This window comes from Mesocricetus auratus, unplaced genomic scaffold (genome assembly GCF_017639785.1).
Source record: "Mesocricetus auratus isolate SY011 unplaced genomic scaffold, BCM_Maur_2.0 Super-Scaffold_100691, whole genome shotgun sequence".
Taxonomy (NCBI): Eukaryota; Metazoa; Chordata; class Mammalia; order Rodentia; family Cricetidae; genus Mesocricetus; species Mesocricetus auratus.
In genome coordinates, this window is record NW_024429267.1 from 37,970,356 (window position 1) to 37,989,012 (window position 18,657).

General features: G+C 41.5%; 1 protein-coding gene and 1 non-coding gene across 2 annotated transcripts; one reads left to right on the top strand and one right to left on the bottom strand.

Moving 5' to 3' along the window:
• Positions 1–1,454: 1,454 nt before the first annotated feature.
• Positions 1,455–11,955, top strand: Dbr1 (debranching RNA lariats 1). Its single transcript, XM_005072005.4, has 8 exons — positions 1,455–1,863; positions 2,371–2,495; positions 3,983–4,063; positions 5,652–5,737; positions 7,565–7,789; positions 9,822–9,902; positions 10,115–10,260; positions 11,078–11,955. Exons 1-8 carry the CDS (start codon positions 1,667–1,669, stop codon positions 11,766–11,768), a joined length of 1,632 nt encoding a protein of 543 aa, XP_005072062.1. The 5' UTR covers positions 1,455–1,666; the 3' UTR covers positions 11,769–11,955.
• LOC121137699 lies at positions 6,681–6,806 on the bottom strand. Its single transcript, XR_005875010.1, has one exon. It is a non-coding gene; the product is annotated as a U6atac minor spliceosomal RNA (small nuclear RNA).
• Positions 11,956–18,657: the final 6,702 nt, after the last annotated feature.

Consider the following 18,657-nt stretch of genomic DNA (forward strand, 5'->3'; position numbering starts at 1 on the left):
GGTGGATCTCTGTGAGTTCTGAGGCCAGCCTGGTTTACAGAGCAAGTGCCAGGACAGGCTCCAAAGCTACAAAGAAACCCTGTCTTGAAAAAAAAAAAAAAAAAAAAAAAAGGAATTTAGCAGAGCCATAGCTTTGGTGCTAGGTGGGTACTTAGTATTGGCCTTGCCTAGAGAAGAATTTCCACAGCAGCATGTCACCACCCTTCTCCTTTAGACATTCCCTCCCCCTTCCCCTCAAAGTGGCATCCTAATTCATTTGGAGATCTACCCAATGGGGGGGGGGATAAAAACAACAGAAACAGCCCACTTCTAACCTTCTAACCAGCAGCCTGTCTGGCAGAATTTAGTCTTTGACATCATTCTAGAATCTTTCAATTATCCTAGGTCTACTTACATGTCTTGCTTTATTTAGAATTAATTTTGGTGTCTTTGTTCCTAGAACAGTGTCTATTTTTTAAAAGCGAGCAGACAGCCACTCGTGGTTGCATACACTTTTAACCCCCGAAGTGAGGGACTTGCAAAGGCCAGCAGAGTTCTGAGAGGTCCAGGCCAGTCTGATCTACATAGTTCCAGGGCAGCCAGGGATACATAGAAAGACCCTGTCTTAAACAAACAAACAAAGAGAGCAGGCACAGAAGAAAAAAGGAGTAGGGATGGATTTACAAATCTCTGTAGAAGCTTGATTAGATTACCTTTTCTTTTTTGAGACAGTTTCTCTGTGGGGTTTTTTGTTTTGTTTTGTTTTATGAGATTGGGTTTCTCGGTGTAACAAACAGCTCCGATGTCCTGCAATTCACTTTGTAGACCAGGCTGGCCAGGACTTTACAGAGGTCAACAGAGATCAGCCTTGCCTCTCCCTCCAAGGTGCTGGGATGAAAGGCGTGTGCCACCACAGGCCGATCGAGTTTTTTGTTTCTTGATCTAGTTTCTCGGTTGTTTAAATGTGTAATTCTCTGTATCACCTCGATAAGATTTTCTTCACTTGAAGACATTTTCAGTTGTTTATTGGTCTCCTCCTTTGCCACTCATTCTTCATTGTTTCGTCACCACCTCTCCGTAAGTTTGAGATACTCACTTGCTTTGAGATTCTCATCTGCTTTGAGATACTCACCTGCTTTCACACTTACTTTGCATTCTAGGTAGGACAAAAAACAATTTGATAGGAAAATACCCACTCCCCTGAGTAAAAAAAAAAAAAAAAAAACAATTTTAGAAATCCCCATGGGGGTATAGCTTTAAAATAATCAGTGATTTTTCAAAGTTGCGTTTACAAATTTTTAATGTCATCACTAAAAAATTTTTTTACTTTCTAATTCAGTTTTAAAGCGATTATCCTTGCTGGGCGAATTTCTTGGAGATTTTATTTCCTTTTCTAGTTTTAAACTATCAAACCGATCAGATTGCTAAGACTCGAGGATCCACGAAGACAGACATCGCCTGTGTTCGACAAGGATGAAAGTTTCTTCCCGGTGTTGACCGGGACTTTCTCGCTCCCTCTCTCGCGAGATTTGGAAACCGGAAGTTACACAAACGAATCCAAACTCGCCGCGCCTCTGTTAATGTTGGCGGGAGCCGGGAGGGGTACCTGTCTGGTGTCCTCTGCTGTCGGTTCCGGGCTGCTGGTGGTCGAGGGCGTTGCGGTGGAGTTCTGCGGCCCATCGGCAAGATGCGGGTGGCTGTGGCCGGCTGCTGCCATGGCGAGCTGGACAAGATCTACGAGACTCTGGCGCTGGCGGAGCGGCGCGGCCCGGGACCGGTGGATCTCCTCCTGTGCTGCGGCGACTTCCAGGCGGTGCGCAACGAGGCCGACCTGCGCTGCATGGCCGTGCCGCCCAAGTACCGCCAAATGCAGACCTTCTACAGGTGAGGGGCGCGCGGCGTGGCCCCGGAGCCCTCGGGGTGCGCCTTGGGCGGCCAGCAGGGCGGGCCTCGCGGGAGGTTCCTCCTGCCGCTGACCCCGTGCCTGTAGGACCTGGCACTTAGGAAATGTCCCTGTCCTTTCTATAGACATCTGCCACTTCCTCCCAGGAACCGGGGAGACGCCAGCAGTTTTAGATGCCTACTTTGTAATTGCTAGAACTCTAGGATTAGTTAACTTAGTGATCCAGCATTTTACTGGACCTGCTTGCTGTGTGCTAGTCTGGGATCTAGAAGCTCCGGACTATAGCCGTGCACTTCACAGAGTTCTTGACCTCAATGAATGTGTGACTGGCTTGAGCTCAAGATTTCATTCATTCGCAGGGACAGGGATGGATGGATACTGGGTGGCGTTTGATCGTTTTTGAGCTCGTCTTTTTCTTTCAGACCCTCCTTTGCTTTTTCTGCTGTGACTAGTTTGACTCCTGACAACTTTATTCCCTTATGCTGTAGATATTACTCAGGAGAGAAAAAGGCCCCGGTTCTCACAATCTTCATTGGAGGAAATCATGAAGCCTCAAATCATTTGCAAGAGTTACCCTATGGTGGCTGGGTAGCACCAAATATTTACTATTTAGGTATGTATTTATGTACACTTTGTCTTGTCAGAATTTGTACAGATTGGGCAGCATCTAGAAGATACAGGGTTTTGGGAGATGCCATTAACTTAATCATGAGAATTGAGTTAAATAGTTATTCAATGGCCAGTCATGAACATACATCCGTCCTTCTAGCGGTTTAAATAATAGTGCGATTACAAAAGTCTGGTTTTTTCATGCTGAATTTTATTTTATAATGGAAATGTTAAACATACAGAAAAATACCAAGTAGTATAGTAAATTTTGCTTACTTGTTAACTTTGACAACTATTACTGTTATACCCCATATTCAAATATTCGGTGTTGTTTAAACTTTTCCTTTGGGAGATGACTGGAATAACTTATAGCAAATCCTGCTCACTAGATTACTTCTTTTGTATATCTTTAAGCACATGATTTTTGAGTGATTTTTAAAAAAAAAACACATGTAGCACCATTTTATAACAAACTGAAGTAAGTTATTCATTATTATCTTTTGCCTTGTTCCTACTCTAATTTCTCTGCATGTCTTAAGTTACCAACTCTACAAATGACTTGGTTTGGGTAGAGTCCAAATATTTGGTCTTCAGGTCTCTGTCTCTTAGCCTTCAGTGAGTCTTTTTCTCTTTCTCTCCCTTTTTTCCCATGTGGTTTATTTGTTGTAGAAAATGATTATCTTGTAGCATTTCCTGAATTCTGGATTTAGCTGATTGGATTCCTTATGTTGTCATTTGAAATGTTTCTTTTATTCTCTACATTTTTCATCTTTTAAAGTTTGCAATCCTTTCATTTCTTTACTTAAATGTAGATTGTTCCTAGAGTAATTTTCAGGCTTTTCCAGTGATGAAATCATAACTTCAGGACTTTTGTTTCCCTATTTTATTATTGACTTATCATCTTCAAACAACCTCAGTATTATGAAAAGATGAAGTTGGGCCAGGCACGGTGCTACGTGCTTTTCACTCCAGCACTCTGATGGTAGAAGCAGGCAGACCTCTAGGAGTTTGATGCCAGCATCAAACGTAGTGAGTTCCAGGCCACCCACAGCGACATTGTGTGACTTGTCTCAAACAAAAAGAAAAGGTTAAATTGCTAGAGGAGTCAAAAATGAAATGTAGAAACTGCATGTTCTTTATTACCTTTGACTTGATTCCTACGGTGTAATTTCTCCACAGCACATTTTTCTTCCTCTCTCCAGTTCCTGCCATCTCCTGCATGTTCAACGAGGTACCACGGTGTTTCTGTTTGATTTGAATACCAGACCTCATTCATCCTTTTAGAATCCATTTGGTCTTCTTGGCTGATTGACTCCAGGCTTTCTCTGCCTCATGTGTCATCAGCATATTAGTGATATATGAAGAGTAACCTTATGACAAATGTTTTCTAATAGTTTGAGGACTGCATAGATCCCAGACTTATAAATGGTTTATTCTCTTAGTAGATTTCGTTTTGCCTATAACATTTTACTGAATTGCATAATTTTTCAGGTTTGGCTGGAGTAGTAAAATACCGAGGTATAAGGATTGGTGGGATCTCAGGCATCTTTAAATCTCATGACTATCGAAAAGGTATTGTTTTGAGTGAATGACTTTTATTTTTTAGAGCTTGCATGCTCTAGAGTAAAATTAGCAAAATTTATAGTTTGACTTATTCATCAGATTTCTTAGATAAATGATACTATTCTTTTTATTATAAGAATTTTATTCACATAAAATGTAGATACTATATAGCGTATCTGTGTGTTCGTGATCTAGTTTTATCAGTTCAGTATTTTCCAATTTTAATTTTGATTTTTTTAAGAAATACAACAGTATAGGTATAACTGAAGTTCATTGTTGACCGGCCTATCATATTCTTCTCTTTCCCCCTTCCCATAGCCAGGGAATTGCTGTTTCCAATTGGGTGTTACTATTTCATGTCACTACTGAGTATCCAGGAGTTTTAATGTGTTGAACAGTGTGTTTTACACTTCCATCTTTTTGCAGCTTGTTTCCTGGTTTAATTTTTTTCCTGTTTTTATTATTATTAATTACATTTTTGTTGTAGGAATTTAGTAGAGGCACTGTATCTGGGGTAGATTTTAGAGTGAACGGCTGTTTTTTAGAAGTACTTTGACCTTGAAGAATTCTTATGGAAAACAGGGCTTGTTTTGCTGAAGGGGCATTACAGCCATTCCATGACTTTGGTCACAAGATGCTTCAGGCCCACCTAAGACTCTTTATTGTGTATTACAAACAATACAAAATAAAGGACTAGAGTCATGGAGACAAGTGATGCCCTCCGTTAGTAAGACATGTAAATTAGATTAGGGACCGTGGTATGAGCAAATACTTTGTGTAACAATCAGTAAATACGCTCTTATACGGCTGTTCAGTTTGTGTGGTTCAGTTCATCAGAGAGGCTGGGCCTTCCTGCTGCCACATAAGCCCTAACATTTCATCTTGGAGTGCCTTCTTTCCCCCACTGACCCATGCCACAAGGTACACCCGACAAAATTTTTTCATTTATTTTACATTCCACCCAGTTTCCCCTCCTCTCCTCCTGTTCCCCCACCATCCACTCCTCTGTCTGTCAGAAAGGGCAGGCCTCCCATGGGTGTCAGCAATGCATGGCTTATGGACTTGAAGGAGGACTACACACCCTCCTCCCTTTGTATTAGGGCTGGGAGAGGCAACCCAGTATGAGGAATAGGTTCTCAAAAGCCAGCTCAAGCGTTAGGGTCAGGCCCTGATCCCACTGCTAGGAGTTCCACAGATAGACCAATTCACAACTGTCACCCACATATGCAGAGGGCCTAGGACCAGGGTTAACATGTTTTTGAAATCCATGTCTTTAATCTGTTCATTTGTGGATAGTTCATTTTTTAGACACATCACAATGTACATACCACTGTATCTAACTGATTTTTAGTTAGAGCAGTGGCTTAGAACCATACAGTTCCACAAATTTCATAAATTAAATTGGCAATTAAAAGGTACACATTTAATGTAACTGGTAATTGCAAGTCTATTTGCTTCGCCCCTCTGCTCTTTATGGTTCTAAACCATTGACATGGACTGCAAAGATGGGCTTTTTGTTACTAGTCCATATGAATATAAATTTGGAATCCCTTTTGGAAAGACAATGGTAATACAGTTTATTTCTCTTCAATTTAAGGTCATTTTGAATGTCCCCCTTATAATTCATCTACCATAAGGAGTATATATCACGTGAGAAATATAGAGGTCTACAAATTAAAACAGGTATGTACAAAGTACATAAGAGTAGACTAATTTTGTACCAAAATGTGTTTGATTGGGCTTGCAACATTTAAGAATAGCAATTCAGTATTTCTAAAATTCAGAGTTTGAATAGTTTTTAGGAGGCTCACAGGTGAACAAATTTTAATTTTTAATGGTTAAAAGTTTATTTAGCAAGCAGTTGTAAAATATTTATGGTTTCATATATTAAGAATAAAGTATATATGCTAAAATAAAATAATACTTTTAAATAAATATTTTAGCCCAGTGTGGTGGTACACACCTAGTCCCGTCCTCTAGCAGGCTGAGGCAAGAAGATTGTGAAGTTGAGGTTAGCTTGGGTTACAAAGTAGAATCTTATCTCGGAAGAGAAAACAAAATTTTATATTACTAAGTTTTAGTATTAGATAAAAACCACTAAATAATATTAAATAGAAAACAGCTAATGAGGAAGATGATAGAGTATATGACAAATTGTGAAGATGGTATCAGAATACTGACTTAAATGATGAATGGGTGAAACTGAGTTTTTGAGACCCACTACAGGGGTGATACTGGGCTGAGCAGTGTTCACACGTGGCATTTCATATAATCTTGATCAAGTTTGGTGAGATAGCTCCCCCTCTGCCTTACCTAATTAGGAATACCAAGTCAAGGTGTAGCTTGACAAGAACCCTACCCAGGACCTCGCTTGTATTTATAGTAGAGCCTGTCTCAGTGTTCATGTCCTGCTCTGTCCCTAGAGCTGCAGTACTCGCAGGCCTTTCCTGTGATCTGTTTTACTTCTCTTGGATGCTTTTCCTTTCATGAGTGTGATCTACTTACCCCTTAAAGCCAACTGGATGCTACTTTCTGACCACGTTTCTCTAGTTGAGAGCCATCACTCTTCTTCAGTTCTCCCTATCTGTTCAGTGGCTGGTATATCTGACCTACGTTATATTGTCTTAAATAGTTATTGTTTCAATTTCGTTTTCCAAGTACTTGTTTCTTATTACTTGATAGTGCTGAAGAGTAAGAAGAGTGTAGAACATTTTTGTCAAGGGGAGTGCTAACCTCTCCTTTCATACAACATTAGAACATATTTTTGTAAGCAACTCTAGATAATAAATGGCAGAGGGAGAACTTTTAGTTGGTGCTATGTGAATACATTAGAGAAAAAATTGATGGTAGTCTAGGGGTCTCTACTGAAGGCTGACCATGCAAACACTGTGCCACCCATCCATATTCCCATCTCCTAGTTTTTTCCTGTAAAGTTTTTGGGTTTACTGTATTAATTACATTAGAAGTCTTATTAAGTCTGTTTTCTATAGCTCTTCAAAATTATAATTTCTTTTTTCTTTTTGTTTTTGGTTTTTCAAGACGGTTTCTCTGTATTATTTTGGAGCCTTTCCTGGAACTTGGTTGGTAGACCAGGCTGGTCTCGAACTCACAGAGATCTGCCTGCCTCTGCTTCCTGAGTGCTGGGATTAAAGGCATGCGGCACCACTGCCTGGCCAAAATTATAATTTCTTAACCAGGGCAAAGGAACCATGGTTATTATATATTTTAGGAATCTGGCACGGCAGGACTGGGCCAATTGGCAGTAAAGTGTCTCTGCTGCCCTGCCTTTGCTACAGAAAGTAGGGTAATTTCTGAAGCACAGAAAAGGCTGATTCTCCTTGTCTAGGCAAATGAGGAGTTTAGTATTTTTATTATTTCCTTAAAGTGTCCTTCGGATGAATTACCACAGAAAGCTAGATTATCAGTCTACAAGAGCGGGTGCATGGTGTAGAGAGGGAGGGATTGTTTTTGGTTAGTCTATTTTTAAGGATTTTCTTTCTGTTCTTCAAGTTGAAGCAGCCTGTAGATATATTCTTATCTCATGACTGGCCAAGAAGTATATATCATTATGGAAATAAGAAGCAACTTCTTAAGACCAAATCTTTTTTCCGCCAAGAAGTGGAAAATAACACGCTAGGGAGTCCTGCCGCCTCGGAGCTGTTGGAGCACCTAAAGCCCGCCTACTGGTTTTCTGCACACCTTCATGTGAAATTTGCAGCGTTGATGCAGCATCAGGTAGGACAGAAAATATAGGCCCTTAGCTTTAATGAACACTTACTAAACATCCATGAACTGGACACTGTGGGCACAGTGGTACAGCCAGAGGCTGAAACACAGCTCGCCCCTGAGGAGTTGCTCACTGGGGAAGAAATGAGCAAGCAGGGGGATTGTGGTAGGAAAAGGTTGAGGTCATTGAGGGCACCCAAGGCAGACTGCTGGGGTCAGACTGGTCTACTGATGGGGAAGGAGTTTGCAAAGGACTGTATGTATGAGCTGGACCTGGAGATGTCAGGAGGAGATAGAGCCTATGAGTGTTTTAACAGAGGGACCAACATGTTCAAAGACTTAAAGGTCTGAGAGCACAGTGCACTTGGTACTGGCTCCCATCCCTGAGGCTTAGGGATAGATACATCCTGAACAGAATCAGAACTTCTTTCTGGGCAGAGCTAGGGCACTTAGTCCTTTAGAGTAAGTTCAAATTAAAAAGGGCCTTAGGGATATTTTCAAATAAAACTGTTTCAGAAACAGTAGTACTTTTAATGTAGAGAAAGGTTTGGTCTAGTGGCTTTGGGAAGCACCACATGTCACAGCCATTCCAGAAAGATGGTGCTCAGTGGGCCTTTAGACCTCTGAGAAGGGCTACAGGAGACCTTGCAGGATCTCCAGCTGTTAACCTGCATTTTCTAGGTCGTTTCCCTATGGAGCATTTGATGATAAAGTAAGAGTTTGGGTATTAGCTAGAAGGTGATGGGACAGTTGGAGACTGATGGAACCAGGTGGTTGTTCTAGAAAGACTAATTGGCAGGTATGTGTGTACAATGGAGTGATATCAACAGAGACAAAGTACTGCTTAGCAAAAAAGGAGGTTCTGACCTAAGGCGAAGAGCACAGAGAATGAAGCAGAGTCTAGAGAGATTTGGGGGGGCAGAGTAATAAGGATTTGGTGAGAAAGCAGGAGTACAGGATGACTACCAGAGGCGGTTTTTTTTTTTTTTTTTTTTTTTTTGGTGGGGGTTGGGGAACGTTGGAAATCACTTAGAAAAAGAAGCAAGGTTAGCAGTTGGAGATTTCTTGAAGTCTTATATAGAATGTTTCAGAGTCTTTAGTGCTTTAATGAGCACTTTCTAGAGAGGAATTGATATGTAGTGCTTCCCAAACTACTTTCCTACTTTTACAACATTGCTGAGATTGTATCTGAGAATACTCCCAAAACACTTTCTGCTGTGGTCTTATTCCAGAAGGGCAAAAGTTACATCTTCATTTTGTCTAGCCACTCAGGGACCATGTTTGCTTGACATCCAAGGAAACCTGCAGACACTGCTCACCTTTGCACATGTAGATCAAACTGACCTGACCTGTGTCACCAGACCCAGCTGACTCTTGAGCTTTTGGGGATTTTGTGTGTGTGTGTGTGTGTGTGTGTGTGTGTTGTTTTGTTGTTTGTTTGAGACAGGGTTTCACTGTGTGGCTCTGGCTGTCCTGAAACTCTCTGTAGACCAGGCTGGCCTCTGACTCACAGAGATCCGCCTGCCTCTGTCTCCCAAGTGCTGGGATTAAAGGTGTGCGTCACCACCTGGCTCACAGACCAGTCTGACAACATGTCCATCTTGCCCCAGAATCTTTATGTCTATTTGTGATGAACTTTGCATCCTTAGTTGTAGATGACTGATTTGCACTGTGTCTCTTCTGAATAATTCCTGTAAAAAGAATTATAAAGGACAAGTTTTTAACAACTAGTTTCTTTCATTTGTTTGTTTTTGTGAGTTACTCGTGTGACACACGTCAGTATCTGACATCATTTTCGTTATCAGTGTTTGTTTTGAGTTTTGGCAGAAATGGCAGTCAATAATGGTTTCCCTTCCTTTCCCTTCTCCTCCCCTCTCCTTCCCTCCCCTTCCTCTCTCTCTCCCTCCCTCCCTTGTTTACTTGTTAGTCATTCTTCTGACACAGAATTAGAAGCATGTAAGAAATGTTATTTTTGCTCTATTCAATGTGTGAATTACTTGTGATGTTTTAACATTCTTACATCATGGTTTGTGTTCTATAGGCCACAGATGAAGAACAAGCAGGCAAAGCAACCAAGTTTTTAGCTTTGGACAAATGCTTACCACACAGAGACTTTCTTCAGGTAATAAAAAAATTAGTAATTTTACAAAAGTTTTACTCTTCCAGTGATTTTTAAAGAGTAGTTTTTACTTCAGAATTTATTTGTTCTATTTATACTTTGTTTCCTGAGCATTTTTTGGTGTTGTTTATGTTAACATTTTAAAATTAACTAGATTTAATTATTAGACTGTTAAGCATAAATGAATTACTAAAATTTCTGATTTTGCCCTTTAGGTGTTAGAAATAGAACATGACCCCAGTGCTCCTGAGTACTTAGAGTATGATGTTGAGTGGCTTACTGTCCTCAGGGCCACTGATGACCTGATTAATGTGACTGGGAACCTTTGGAATATGCCTGAAAATAATGGTCTGCACACAAGGTAGTTCACTTTAGGGCTTGCCTTCTGCACTGTGTACAGTTTTGTCTCTTTACATGTTGTATTCTAATCCCTGGAGTCTGTAGAAAGGAGGGGGTGAAGGGACAATGGTTTTTTGGATTTGAGCATTTGGCAAGCCTCCTGGCATTGCTTGATGACTTAATGCATTTGTGTTGTCTCTAATTTGGTTCTGGCTGGGGGACTTACACCCCCTAGCCCCATTAGGCACTGGCCCTGAGACTCCAGTTTTATACATTGGAGATAGCTACAAATTCTTTTTCAAGGCTGACAAAAGAAAGTGTCTGTTAAGCATCAACCCAAGTAAGTTTTTGAGTCTGTAAACATGCTTCAGACTATAGTATAGTGAAGATTTAGTTCACACACATATATTTGTTTTGAAAGATGAGTAAAATTTTTTTCTTAGGAGCTTATTTTTAAAGATTCTTTGCTTAGTCAAGTTACAATTTTGCCATGTAGGTTTTTAAATTTTTATTTTATGTATATGGATAATTACCCTGCATGAATGTCTATGTACCATGTGTATGCTTGGCACCTATGGAGGGCCAGAAGAGGGAGTCAGATGAAAACTGGAGTTAGTCACCATGGGGGCTATAAGTCACCATGGGGGTGCTGGGAATAGAACATGGATCCTCTGGGAGAGTAACCAGTGTTCTTAACCACTGAGCCATCTCTGCAGCTTTTGTGTGGAATTTCTTAAGGTTTCTTTTTTAATTCTTATACCTGGAGTCCATACGTGGGTTTTATTACTTACTGTTTGAAGGTGATGGCTTGCACAAAAAAATTGCTCTGATTGTTACAGGTGGGATTATAGTGCAACCGAAGAAGCTATGGAAGAAGTGATGGAAAAACTGAACCATGACCCTAAAGTTCCCTGTAACTTCAGCATGACAGCTGCTTGTTATGATCCTAGTAAGCCACAGACACAAGTGCAACTGGTCCACAGGATCAACCCTCAGACCACTGAGTTTTGTGCCCAGCTTGGCATCACGGACATCAATGTCATGCTACAGAAGGTCAAGGAAGAGCGTCGTCTGTGTGGGGAGTATGAACGGCACGGTGACGTGGGGACTGATGACTCTGAAGAAGACCACAGTGAATACAACACAGACACGTCTGCCCTGTCCTCCATTAATCCCGACGAGATAATGCTGGACGAGGAGGAAGAGGAAGAGGAGGAAGCTGTAAGTGCTTGCAGTGACATGAATACACCTTCTGTGGAACCTTCTGATCAAGCTTCTGACCTTTCCACAAGCTTTTCTGACATCAGGAACTTGCCAGGCTCCATGTTTGTGTCCTCTGATGATACATCCCATTCTCCAGCTGGTGGGGAGGGGAAACCTGGTGAGCATGTGGAGTCTGGGGATGAGAAGGACTTAACTGAGTTTCCTCTGAAGAGGCTCAGTAATGAACATGAGCCTGAACAAAGAAAGAAGATTAAGAGGAGGAATCAAGCCATCTATGCTGCGGTAGATGATGACAATGATGAGTAAGACAGGGATTTGTCTTAGTGATGTATGTAGTATGTGATTACAAGACCCTGTTTTTAGGGTTGAACTTTTGATCTGTTGCTGGACTTTGTAATAATGGAATGATGGAATTTTGGTTCTCTATCAACGTTGTTTTTAGGTGTATGTATGTTTCAGATATAAACTTATTAAAATTTCACATGAAATTTGATTGATGACCATTTTTTGGAGACATTCAATTCCATTTTTGTCAGCACTTACTTCATGTGAACTTTGAGAAACACTGTTCTTAGAAGGAACTATAAAGATAAACTAAGGTGGGGATTTTATAAATGTTTTGATGCATAAAGTGCCATTTAATTGCTGAAATTAAATTAATATCCTATTGAATATTATATTTTAGCCTAAAGTTTTGTGTAGCTGGTAGCTATCTTGGCATGGTGCAGTTTACTCTTATTAGCAACAAGAGTGTCTAAATGCCTTCTCTTGCTGCATGATAGATGGATACATAGTGTTGTCAAAGGTCCATGTGGAACAACTACACCTCTCCTGTCTAGTTACAATACCTGGGCTGCCTGAGGAGATTGCCTCTGGGCTTGGGAACAGAGTCATGGATCCAGAGATCTCGGCTTTCATGCCACTGCAGTGCGAATCCAGGCATTAGTTCAGGGAAACCCTGAAGAGGTTGGCTTCCATCAGCATTTGACATCATAGAGCTGTGGGACTTCGAGGCATTTTTATTTTTTCTTCCTCAAGACAGTTTCTTTGTGTAGCCCTGGCTGGCCTGGAACTCACTCTGTGGACCAGGCTGGCCTGGAACTCACAGAGATCCACCTACCTCCTGAGCACTGGGATTAAAAGAATGTGCCACCACTGCCTGGCACACTGAGACTTTTGTGTTTGTTTCCTTCTGTTTTTTTCATTTGAATAAAAATTATTTTCTTATTTACATAAGGTATTTGAAACTGCATTTTCCCCACTAGTTTGAATTTCACAAATTCAGATCATGGTTCTCTCCAGAAAGTTTTGTTAACAAGAAAAAGAACATGTGCATGCCTGAGGCAATTTGGAGTTTTAACTACACCCTGAAATTTTGTTTTTCTTTTTCTTTTTTTTTTTTAATTTTTTGGTTCTTAGAGACAGGGTTTCACTGTATAACAGCCTTGGCTCTCCTGGAACTTGCTTTGTAGTTCCAGGCTGGCTTTGAACTCAGAGATCCACCTGCCTCTACCTCCTGAGTGCTGGGATTAAAGGTGTGCACCATGGTCCAGCTTCTGAAAATTCTTAGAGCGGAAAATAGTTACATATAAAACAAAATGCTAGAATTAATATATATTAATTCTAAAAACCAAACCAAAAAATGTTCTAGTTTTGCCCAGTCAAGAAAGTATGTAAATACAGGCTCTGCCTGGTGGCATAAGCTTCTAATCCCAGCAGTCAAGAGACAGGCTGGCGGATCTCAAAGGCAAACCTGACCTATGAAGTGAGTTCCAGGTCAGGGCTATGTTAAGAGACATTGTTTCAAAAAAATTTTTAAAAGTGTTTGAATTTTTATTTTTTTATATATTTTTTATTTAACTTTTTACGCATGTCACTTTCAGTTCCCTCTCCCTCTCCTCCTCCCCCACCCCCAGTCCTCCCAGTCCCTCACCCCCACTCCATCCCCTTTCTACTCCCCAGGGAGGGCAAGGGCCTCCATGAGGGATTTTCAGAGTCTGTCACATCATCCTGGGAAGGGCCTAGGTTCTTCCTCCTATGTCCAGGCTGAGAGAGCGTCCCTCCACGTGGTATGGGCTCCCAGAGTCCTGTATGCCAGGAATAAACACTGCTCCACTCTCCCAGGTCCCACAGATTGCCAAGGCCTCCTCTCTGTCACCCAGGTTCGGTGGGAGGGTTTCTGGATCAGTCCCATGCTGGCCCCCCAATCATCAATCTGGGGTCCATGTGATGCCCCTTGTTTAGGTCAGCTGCCTCTGTGGGTTTGCCAGCCCGATCTTGATTCCTTTGGTCATCACTCTTTGCAACTGGGTTCCAGGAGTCCAATTCGGTTCACAGCTGTGGTGTCTGCCTCTGCCTCCATCAGCCACTGGATGAGAGTTCTAGGATGGCATATAAGGTAGTCATTCTCATTATCATGGGAGGGCATTTAAGGTAGTCTTAATGCCAGTTGGTGTCATTCTTGTAGATCTGTGAAGATCTCACTAGTGCCAGATCTCTCCTCCAACTTATACTGGCTCCCTCTTTTATGGTATCTCACATCCTTTTCTCCTCTATTCTTACCCTAGCTCAACCTTCCTGCTCTCCCATGTCCTCCTCTCTTTTCTCTCTGTCTTTCTCCCATCTCCTTCTACCCTCCCCATCTCCCCCCCAATTCAATTAGGAGATCACATCCCCTAACCCTTCTCCGGGTTACCATGCATATCTCCCTTAGGGTCCTCCCTGCACCCCGGACTCTCTGGCGGTGGGTTGTGGGCTGGCAATGCCCTGCTCCATCTCTAAAATCCACTTATGAGTGAGTGCATACCATGCTTGTCTTTTTGTGACAGTTACCTCACTCAGGATGACTTCTTCCGGTGCCATCCATTTGCCTGTAATTCCAAGATTCCATTTGTTTTTTTCTGCTGAGTAGTACTCCACTGTGTAAATGTACCACATTTTCTCTATCCACTCTTCAGTTAAGGGGCATCTAGGTTCTTTCCAGGTTCTGGCTATTACAAATAATGCTCCTATGAACATAGTTGAGCAGATGTCCTTATTGTATGAGTGTACATCTTTTGGGTATATGCCCAAGAGTGGAATTGCTGGATCTTGTGGTAGACCGATTTCCATTTTTCTGAGGAATCTCCATACTGATCTCCAAAGTGGCTGCCCAAGTTGGCACTCCCACCAGCAGTGGAGGAGTGTTCCCCTTTCTCTACAACCTCTCCAGCATAAACTGTCATTGGAGTTTTTTATTTTAGCTATTCTGACAGGATGCAAATAAATGAAAAAAAATGCTATTCTTGTAACTTTAAGCTGGGTAGAATGTATGGTTAGAATTTCCTAAGAAATTTAGAATTTCTTGATGTCGAAATGGAGCTAAAACATTTCCATAAAAGGTTATCAGAAAATGATTCCCATAAAGCACCTAGCGACTTTGTAACCCAAATGACTGCTTGTGCTGTCTGTCATCACAAAGGCCAACGGGCAGAGACAAGCTGAGTCTTAGTTATGTTCTTTTCAGATGGTGGTCAATTTGAAGACTGCTGGGTTCACACTCTAGGAGGAGTGAACCACTTTGTATCACACCTCCAGTCAGCATGCTATGTAAGGAGGGAAAGGGTCCAGAGCTTAGCCTCTCTCCTGTGGTCAGGTGGTCAGTCCCATGCCTGACATTCGTGGTGCTGATGTCTGATTGTCTGTACTCCCTCCTTTGTTATTGTCTCTTGGAACACTTATGTTTGGACACTCCCAAGGATACTGAATAGTTAGTTTCCGAAGGTGATATCCTGTGTTCCTCCGGGTGCCACCTGGCCTTGGGATTTAACTCAATGAGCAAACCAGCATTATGCACCCAGTGAGTTGTTTATGATGTGTACATGCAGATTTTCTTGAGTACAGGCCCTGTAGCAGAATGGTCCAATTTCCTCCAGAAAACTTTTAAAGCCAGATAATCACTCCGTTATATCCAGATAATCTCTCCTGTTACATAAACTATTCCACAACATATAAAAAAGAATAGTTTCTTTTTATGAAGCAAGTGTAACACTGATACCAAATCTAAAATAGATGATATAAAAAAGAAACAACCAACCTCACAAAATATTAACAAGTCTTAGGTCTGGAGAGATGGCTCAGTAGTTAAGAGCACTGGCTGCTCCTCCAGAGGATCTGGGTTCAATTCCTAGCATCAATATGGCAGCTTAAAAGTGTAATTCCAGTTCCAGGGGATTTGACACCCACTTCTGCCCCGCTTGGGTATCATTCACACATGGCACAGACATTCAAGTAAATACATGTATGCATATACACATAAAACAAAAAACTTACAGTGTATTTAAAGATGAGTTGGCATAAGCCATACATATAATAGAGGTGGTTCAATACTATGAAGCCTATTCCTACAATGGAGGTAATAGGTCTAAGAACAAACCATAATGATTTCCATAGATTAGGAAAAGGTCTTTGATAAAATTGAACCCCAATATCTGATCGTGTAAAAATTAAAAGCCTATCATCTAGCTTAATTCAGAAATAGTAAGCATATATCGAAGTCAAGGACACCTACTGCCTTGCCTCCACAGCAGTCTACATTGTCTTGGGAAGAACCAAACAAATCAGACAAAAGAAATGGTGGCACATGCCTTTAATCCCACTTTAATCCCAGCACTTGGGAGGCAGAGGCAGGCGGATCTTTGTGAGTTCGAGGCCAGCCTGGTCTACAGAGTGAGTTCCAGGACAGCCTCCAATGCCACAGAGAAACCCTGTCTTGAAAAGCAATAAATAAATAAATAAATAAATAAATAAATAAATAATAAAAATAAAATAAATAAATAAAAGGAAGAAAATGCTGAGGGCAATGAATTGCAATGAAGAGCTCTGCGTATGGATGGCTTGGCAGTTAGGTAGAAAACACAAACTCCAGACTGAAGTCAGTATAAGTGTTATTGTACTCCAGCACAATAAGATAATAGTAAAGTTCCAGAGTATTTAACTCCCTCTTCTGCCTCCAAGGGCGTCAGGTTCACATACATACATACATACATACATACATACATACATACATACATACATGTGTGCCATACAGACAAAACTCATACACATAAAGTAAAAAATAAGACTTAAAAACAACTTTAAAATTTTCTGCATGAATATTTCACATACAACTGAGGACTCTAGATAAATAGACCAAGGTCCACTCTGCCTAAACCTTTTCTTTTTTCCACTAAGCATCCCAGGCTGGCCTTGAATTTGAAATCTTACTGCCTTAGCCTCACAAGCACTGGGATTACAGTGTGTGTGCCACAAGACCCTGTTGTTTTTGCAAACCCAGGATGTGTGCCAGGTAAATTCTCTATCACTGAGTAAAAATCCCTGGGGTTGTGGGGACCTGGGTGGGGATAGGGTAGAGGAGTTGGAGGGGTGGGGGTTCACAGGACTTTATCCTCCCTACCTGGGATCAGACGGACCACAGGACACAATGCCTAGAGGGAACACTGTCAAAGTCAAAACCCATGTCAAGAAGTAGCAGCCAGAGCTGCCCTAAGAGATCAAGAAGGGGGTTTTTGTGCCCTTCCACTAGGGGAGCTATTACGTCTGCTTGTGTTCTGCTCTGAAATCTGTGATGGTATTTCTGCTCTCAGGGGCAAGCCTCTGACTCCTGCCCCTGCCCTCTTTATTTCTTTTCGAACTTCTATGCCTCAGCTGCTCTTGAGGAATGCAGTGATATAGAATCCCTTAAACCTGAGAAGCAGTAATCCACACATTCTTGTCATCTTAATACTTTTCCCTGCTTGGCAATATATCACAGAAATGACTCTATGGACCATATATTAAAATCTTTGTTTTATTTGTTCTTAAATTTAAAGATATATTTTTATGGACTGGAGAAATGGTTCAATAATTAAGAATGCTTGCTATTCTTGTAGAGCACTGATAAATCTTAAAGAAATTTTTAAAAATTTCCTAAAGTGTGTGTGTGTGTGTGTGTGTGTGTGTGTGTGTGTGTGTGTGTGTGTTAGAATGTGCATGTAGCACAGGTGCCCGAGGAGCCAGGAGTGTTAGATGCCCCCTGGAACTATAGTTACAGTCGATTGTAAGCTGTCTGATAAGGGTTCTGGAAGCTAAACTTGGGTCTTCTTCAAGAGCAATACACGCTTAACCACTGAGCCATCTCTCCAGAACCTTACTTTTAATATAAATAAACTGTGGAAAATGCTGTATATATTCATTATGTGTAACATGATATTTTGAAACACATGTGCTCTCTGAATAGTTATATCTAGCTAATTAAAAAATGTGTAACTGGGATTGGGGACTTAGCTCAGTGGCAGAGTGCCTGCCTAGCCAGTGCAAAGCCCTGGGTTCTGTCTCAGCTCCTAAGGCAGGGGTGGGGGGTAGGGGGTGGGGGTGAGGGGGTGGAGACCATGAGAACCATAGATAACCAAGGTATTTCTTCCAAGTGGTCAGTTTAAAACCAAAAAACACACAAACAACAAGCAATAGACTTACTCAAACTCAAGGAGAAAATACCATGTGAGAGCTAAGCTATGAGCTTTCCTGGCCCAGGGCCCACAGCTTCCTCAGTCTATCTGGTTACAGGAGACAAGGAGACACAAAGACTTCAGGTCGCGCTCGGCATGCCTGGGGAATACTCATCACCAGTGGGCGTGGACAAAGGGCAGAGATGGAGGAGGCTACATCTCTACAGCCTGTCAGGCTTAAGCTTCACCTCACCGAAGGACCAGAGCTACTAATGCCAAACCTGCTCACACTCTCTCCTCCTGGCCCAACAGAAGCTAGACTCTTGGAAACACAATTTAGAAAATGTAAAAACTTACATGACTGTTCCATGCTGGGGTTAAGAGGTAGGAGAGAGGGAGAGAGAATGTTATCTCTGTCTTCTAACCACCAGAAATCCTCCTATAGGCCAGGTTGAGCTCATTTTTGGATATTTGGACTGCTTTTCGGAGTTTGGACAATTGGGGTTTCCTCTGAACCTAGCAGGGGAGAACTGAAGAATTCCTTGCCTAGAGAATTCTTGCCTCCCCACTGATAAGGCTCTTGCATCCAGCTAACATTATTATTAATAATTATTTATTATTATTAATTATTATTATTTTAAGGGTACAGTATAATTTTCTACAACTGAGGCAGGTGGAAGCCAGCCAGGGTCTACTGAGAAGGGCCTCTTCTATGATGCTCAGGCGTGTGT

Bases quoted from the DNA above. Each gene is read 5' to 3' on its own strand.
- Dbr1 (XM_005072005.4), top strand. From the start codon at position 1,667: ATGCGGGTGGCTGTGGCCGGCTGCTGCCATGGCGAGCTGGACAAGATC. The intron at 7,790-9,821 runs GTAGGACAGAAA...TGTGTTCTATAG, and splicing joins CAGCGTTGATGCAGCATCAG to GCCACAGATGAAGAACAAGC. The intron at 9,903-10,114 runs GTAATAAAAAAA...TTTGCCCTTTAG, and splicing joins CACACAGAGACTTTCTTCAG to GTGTTAGAAATAGAACATGA.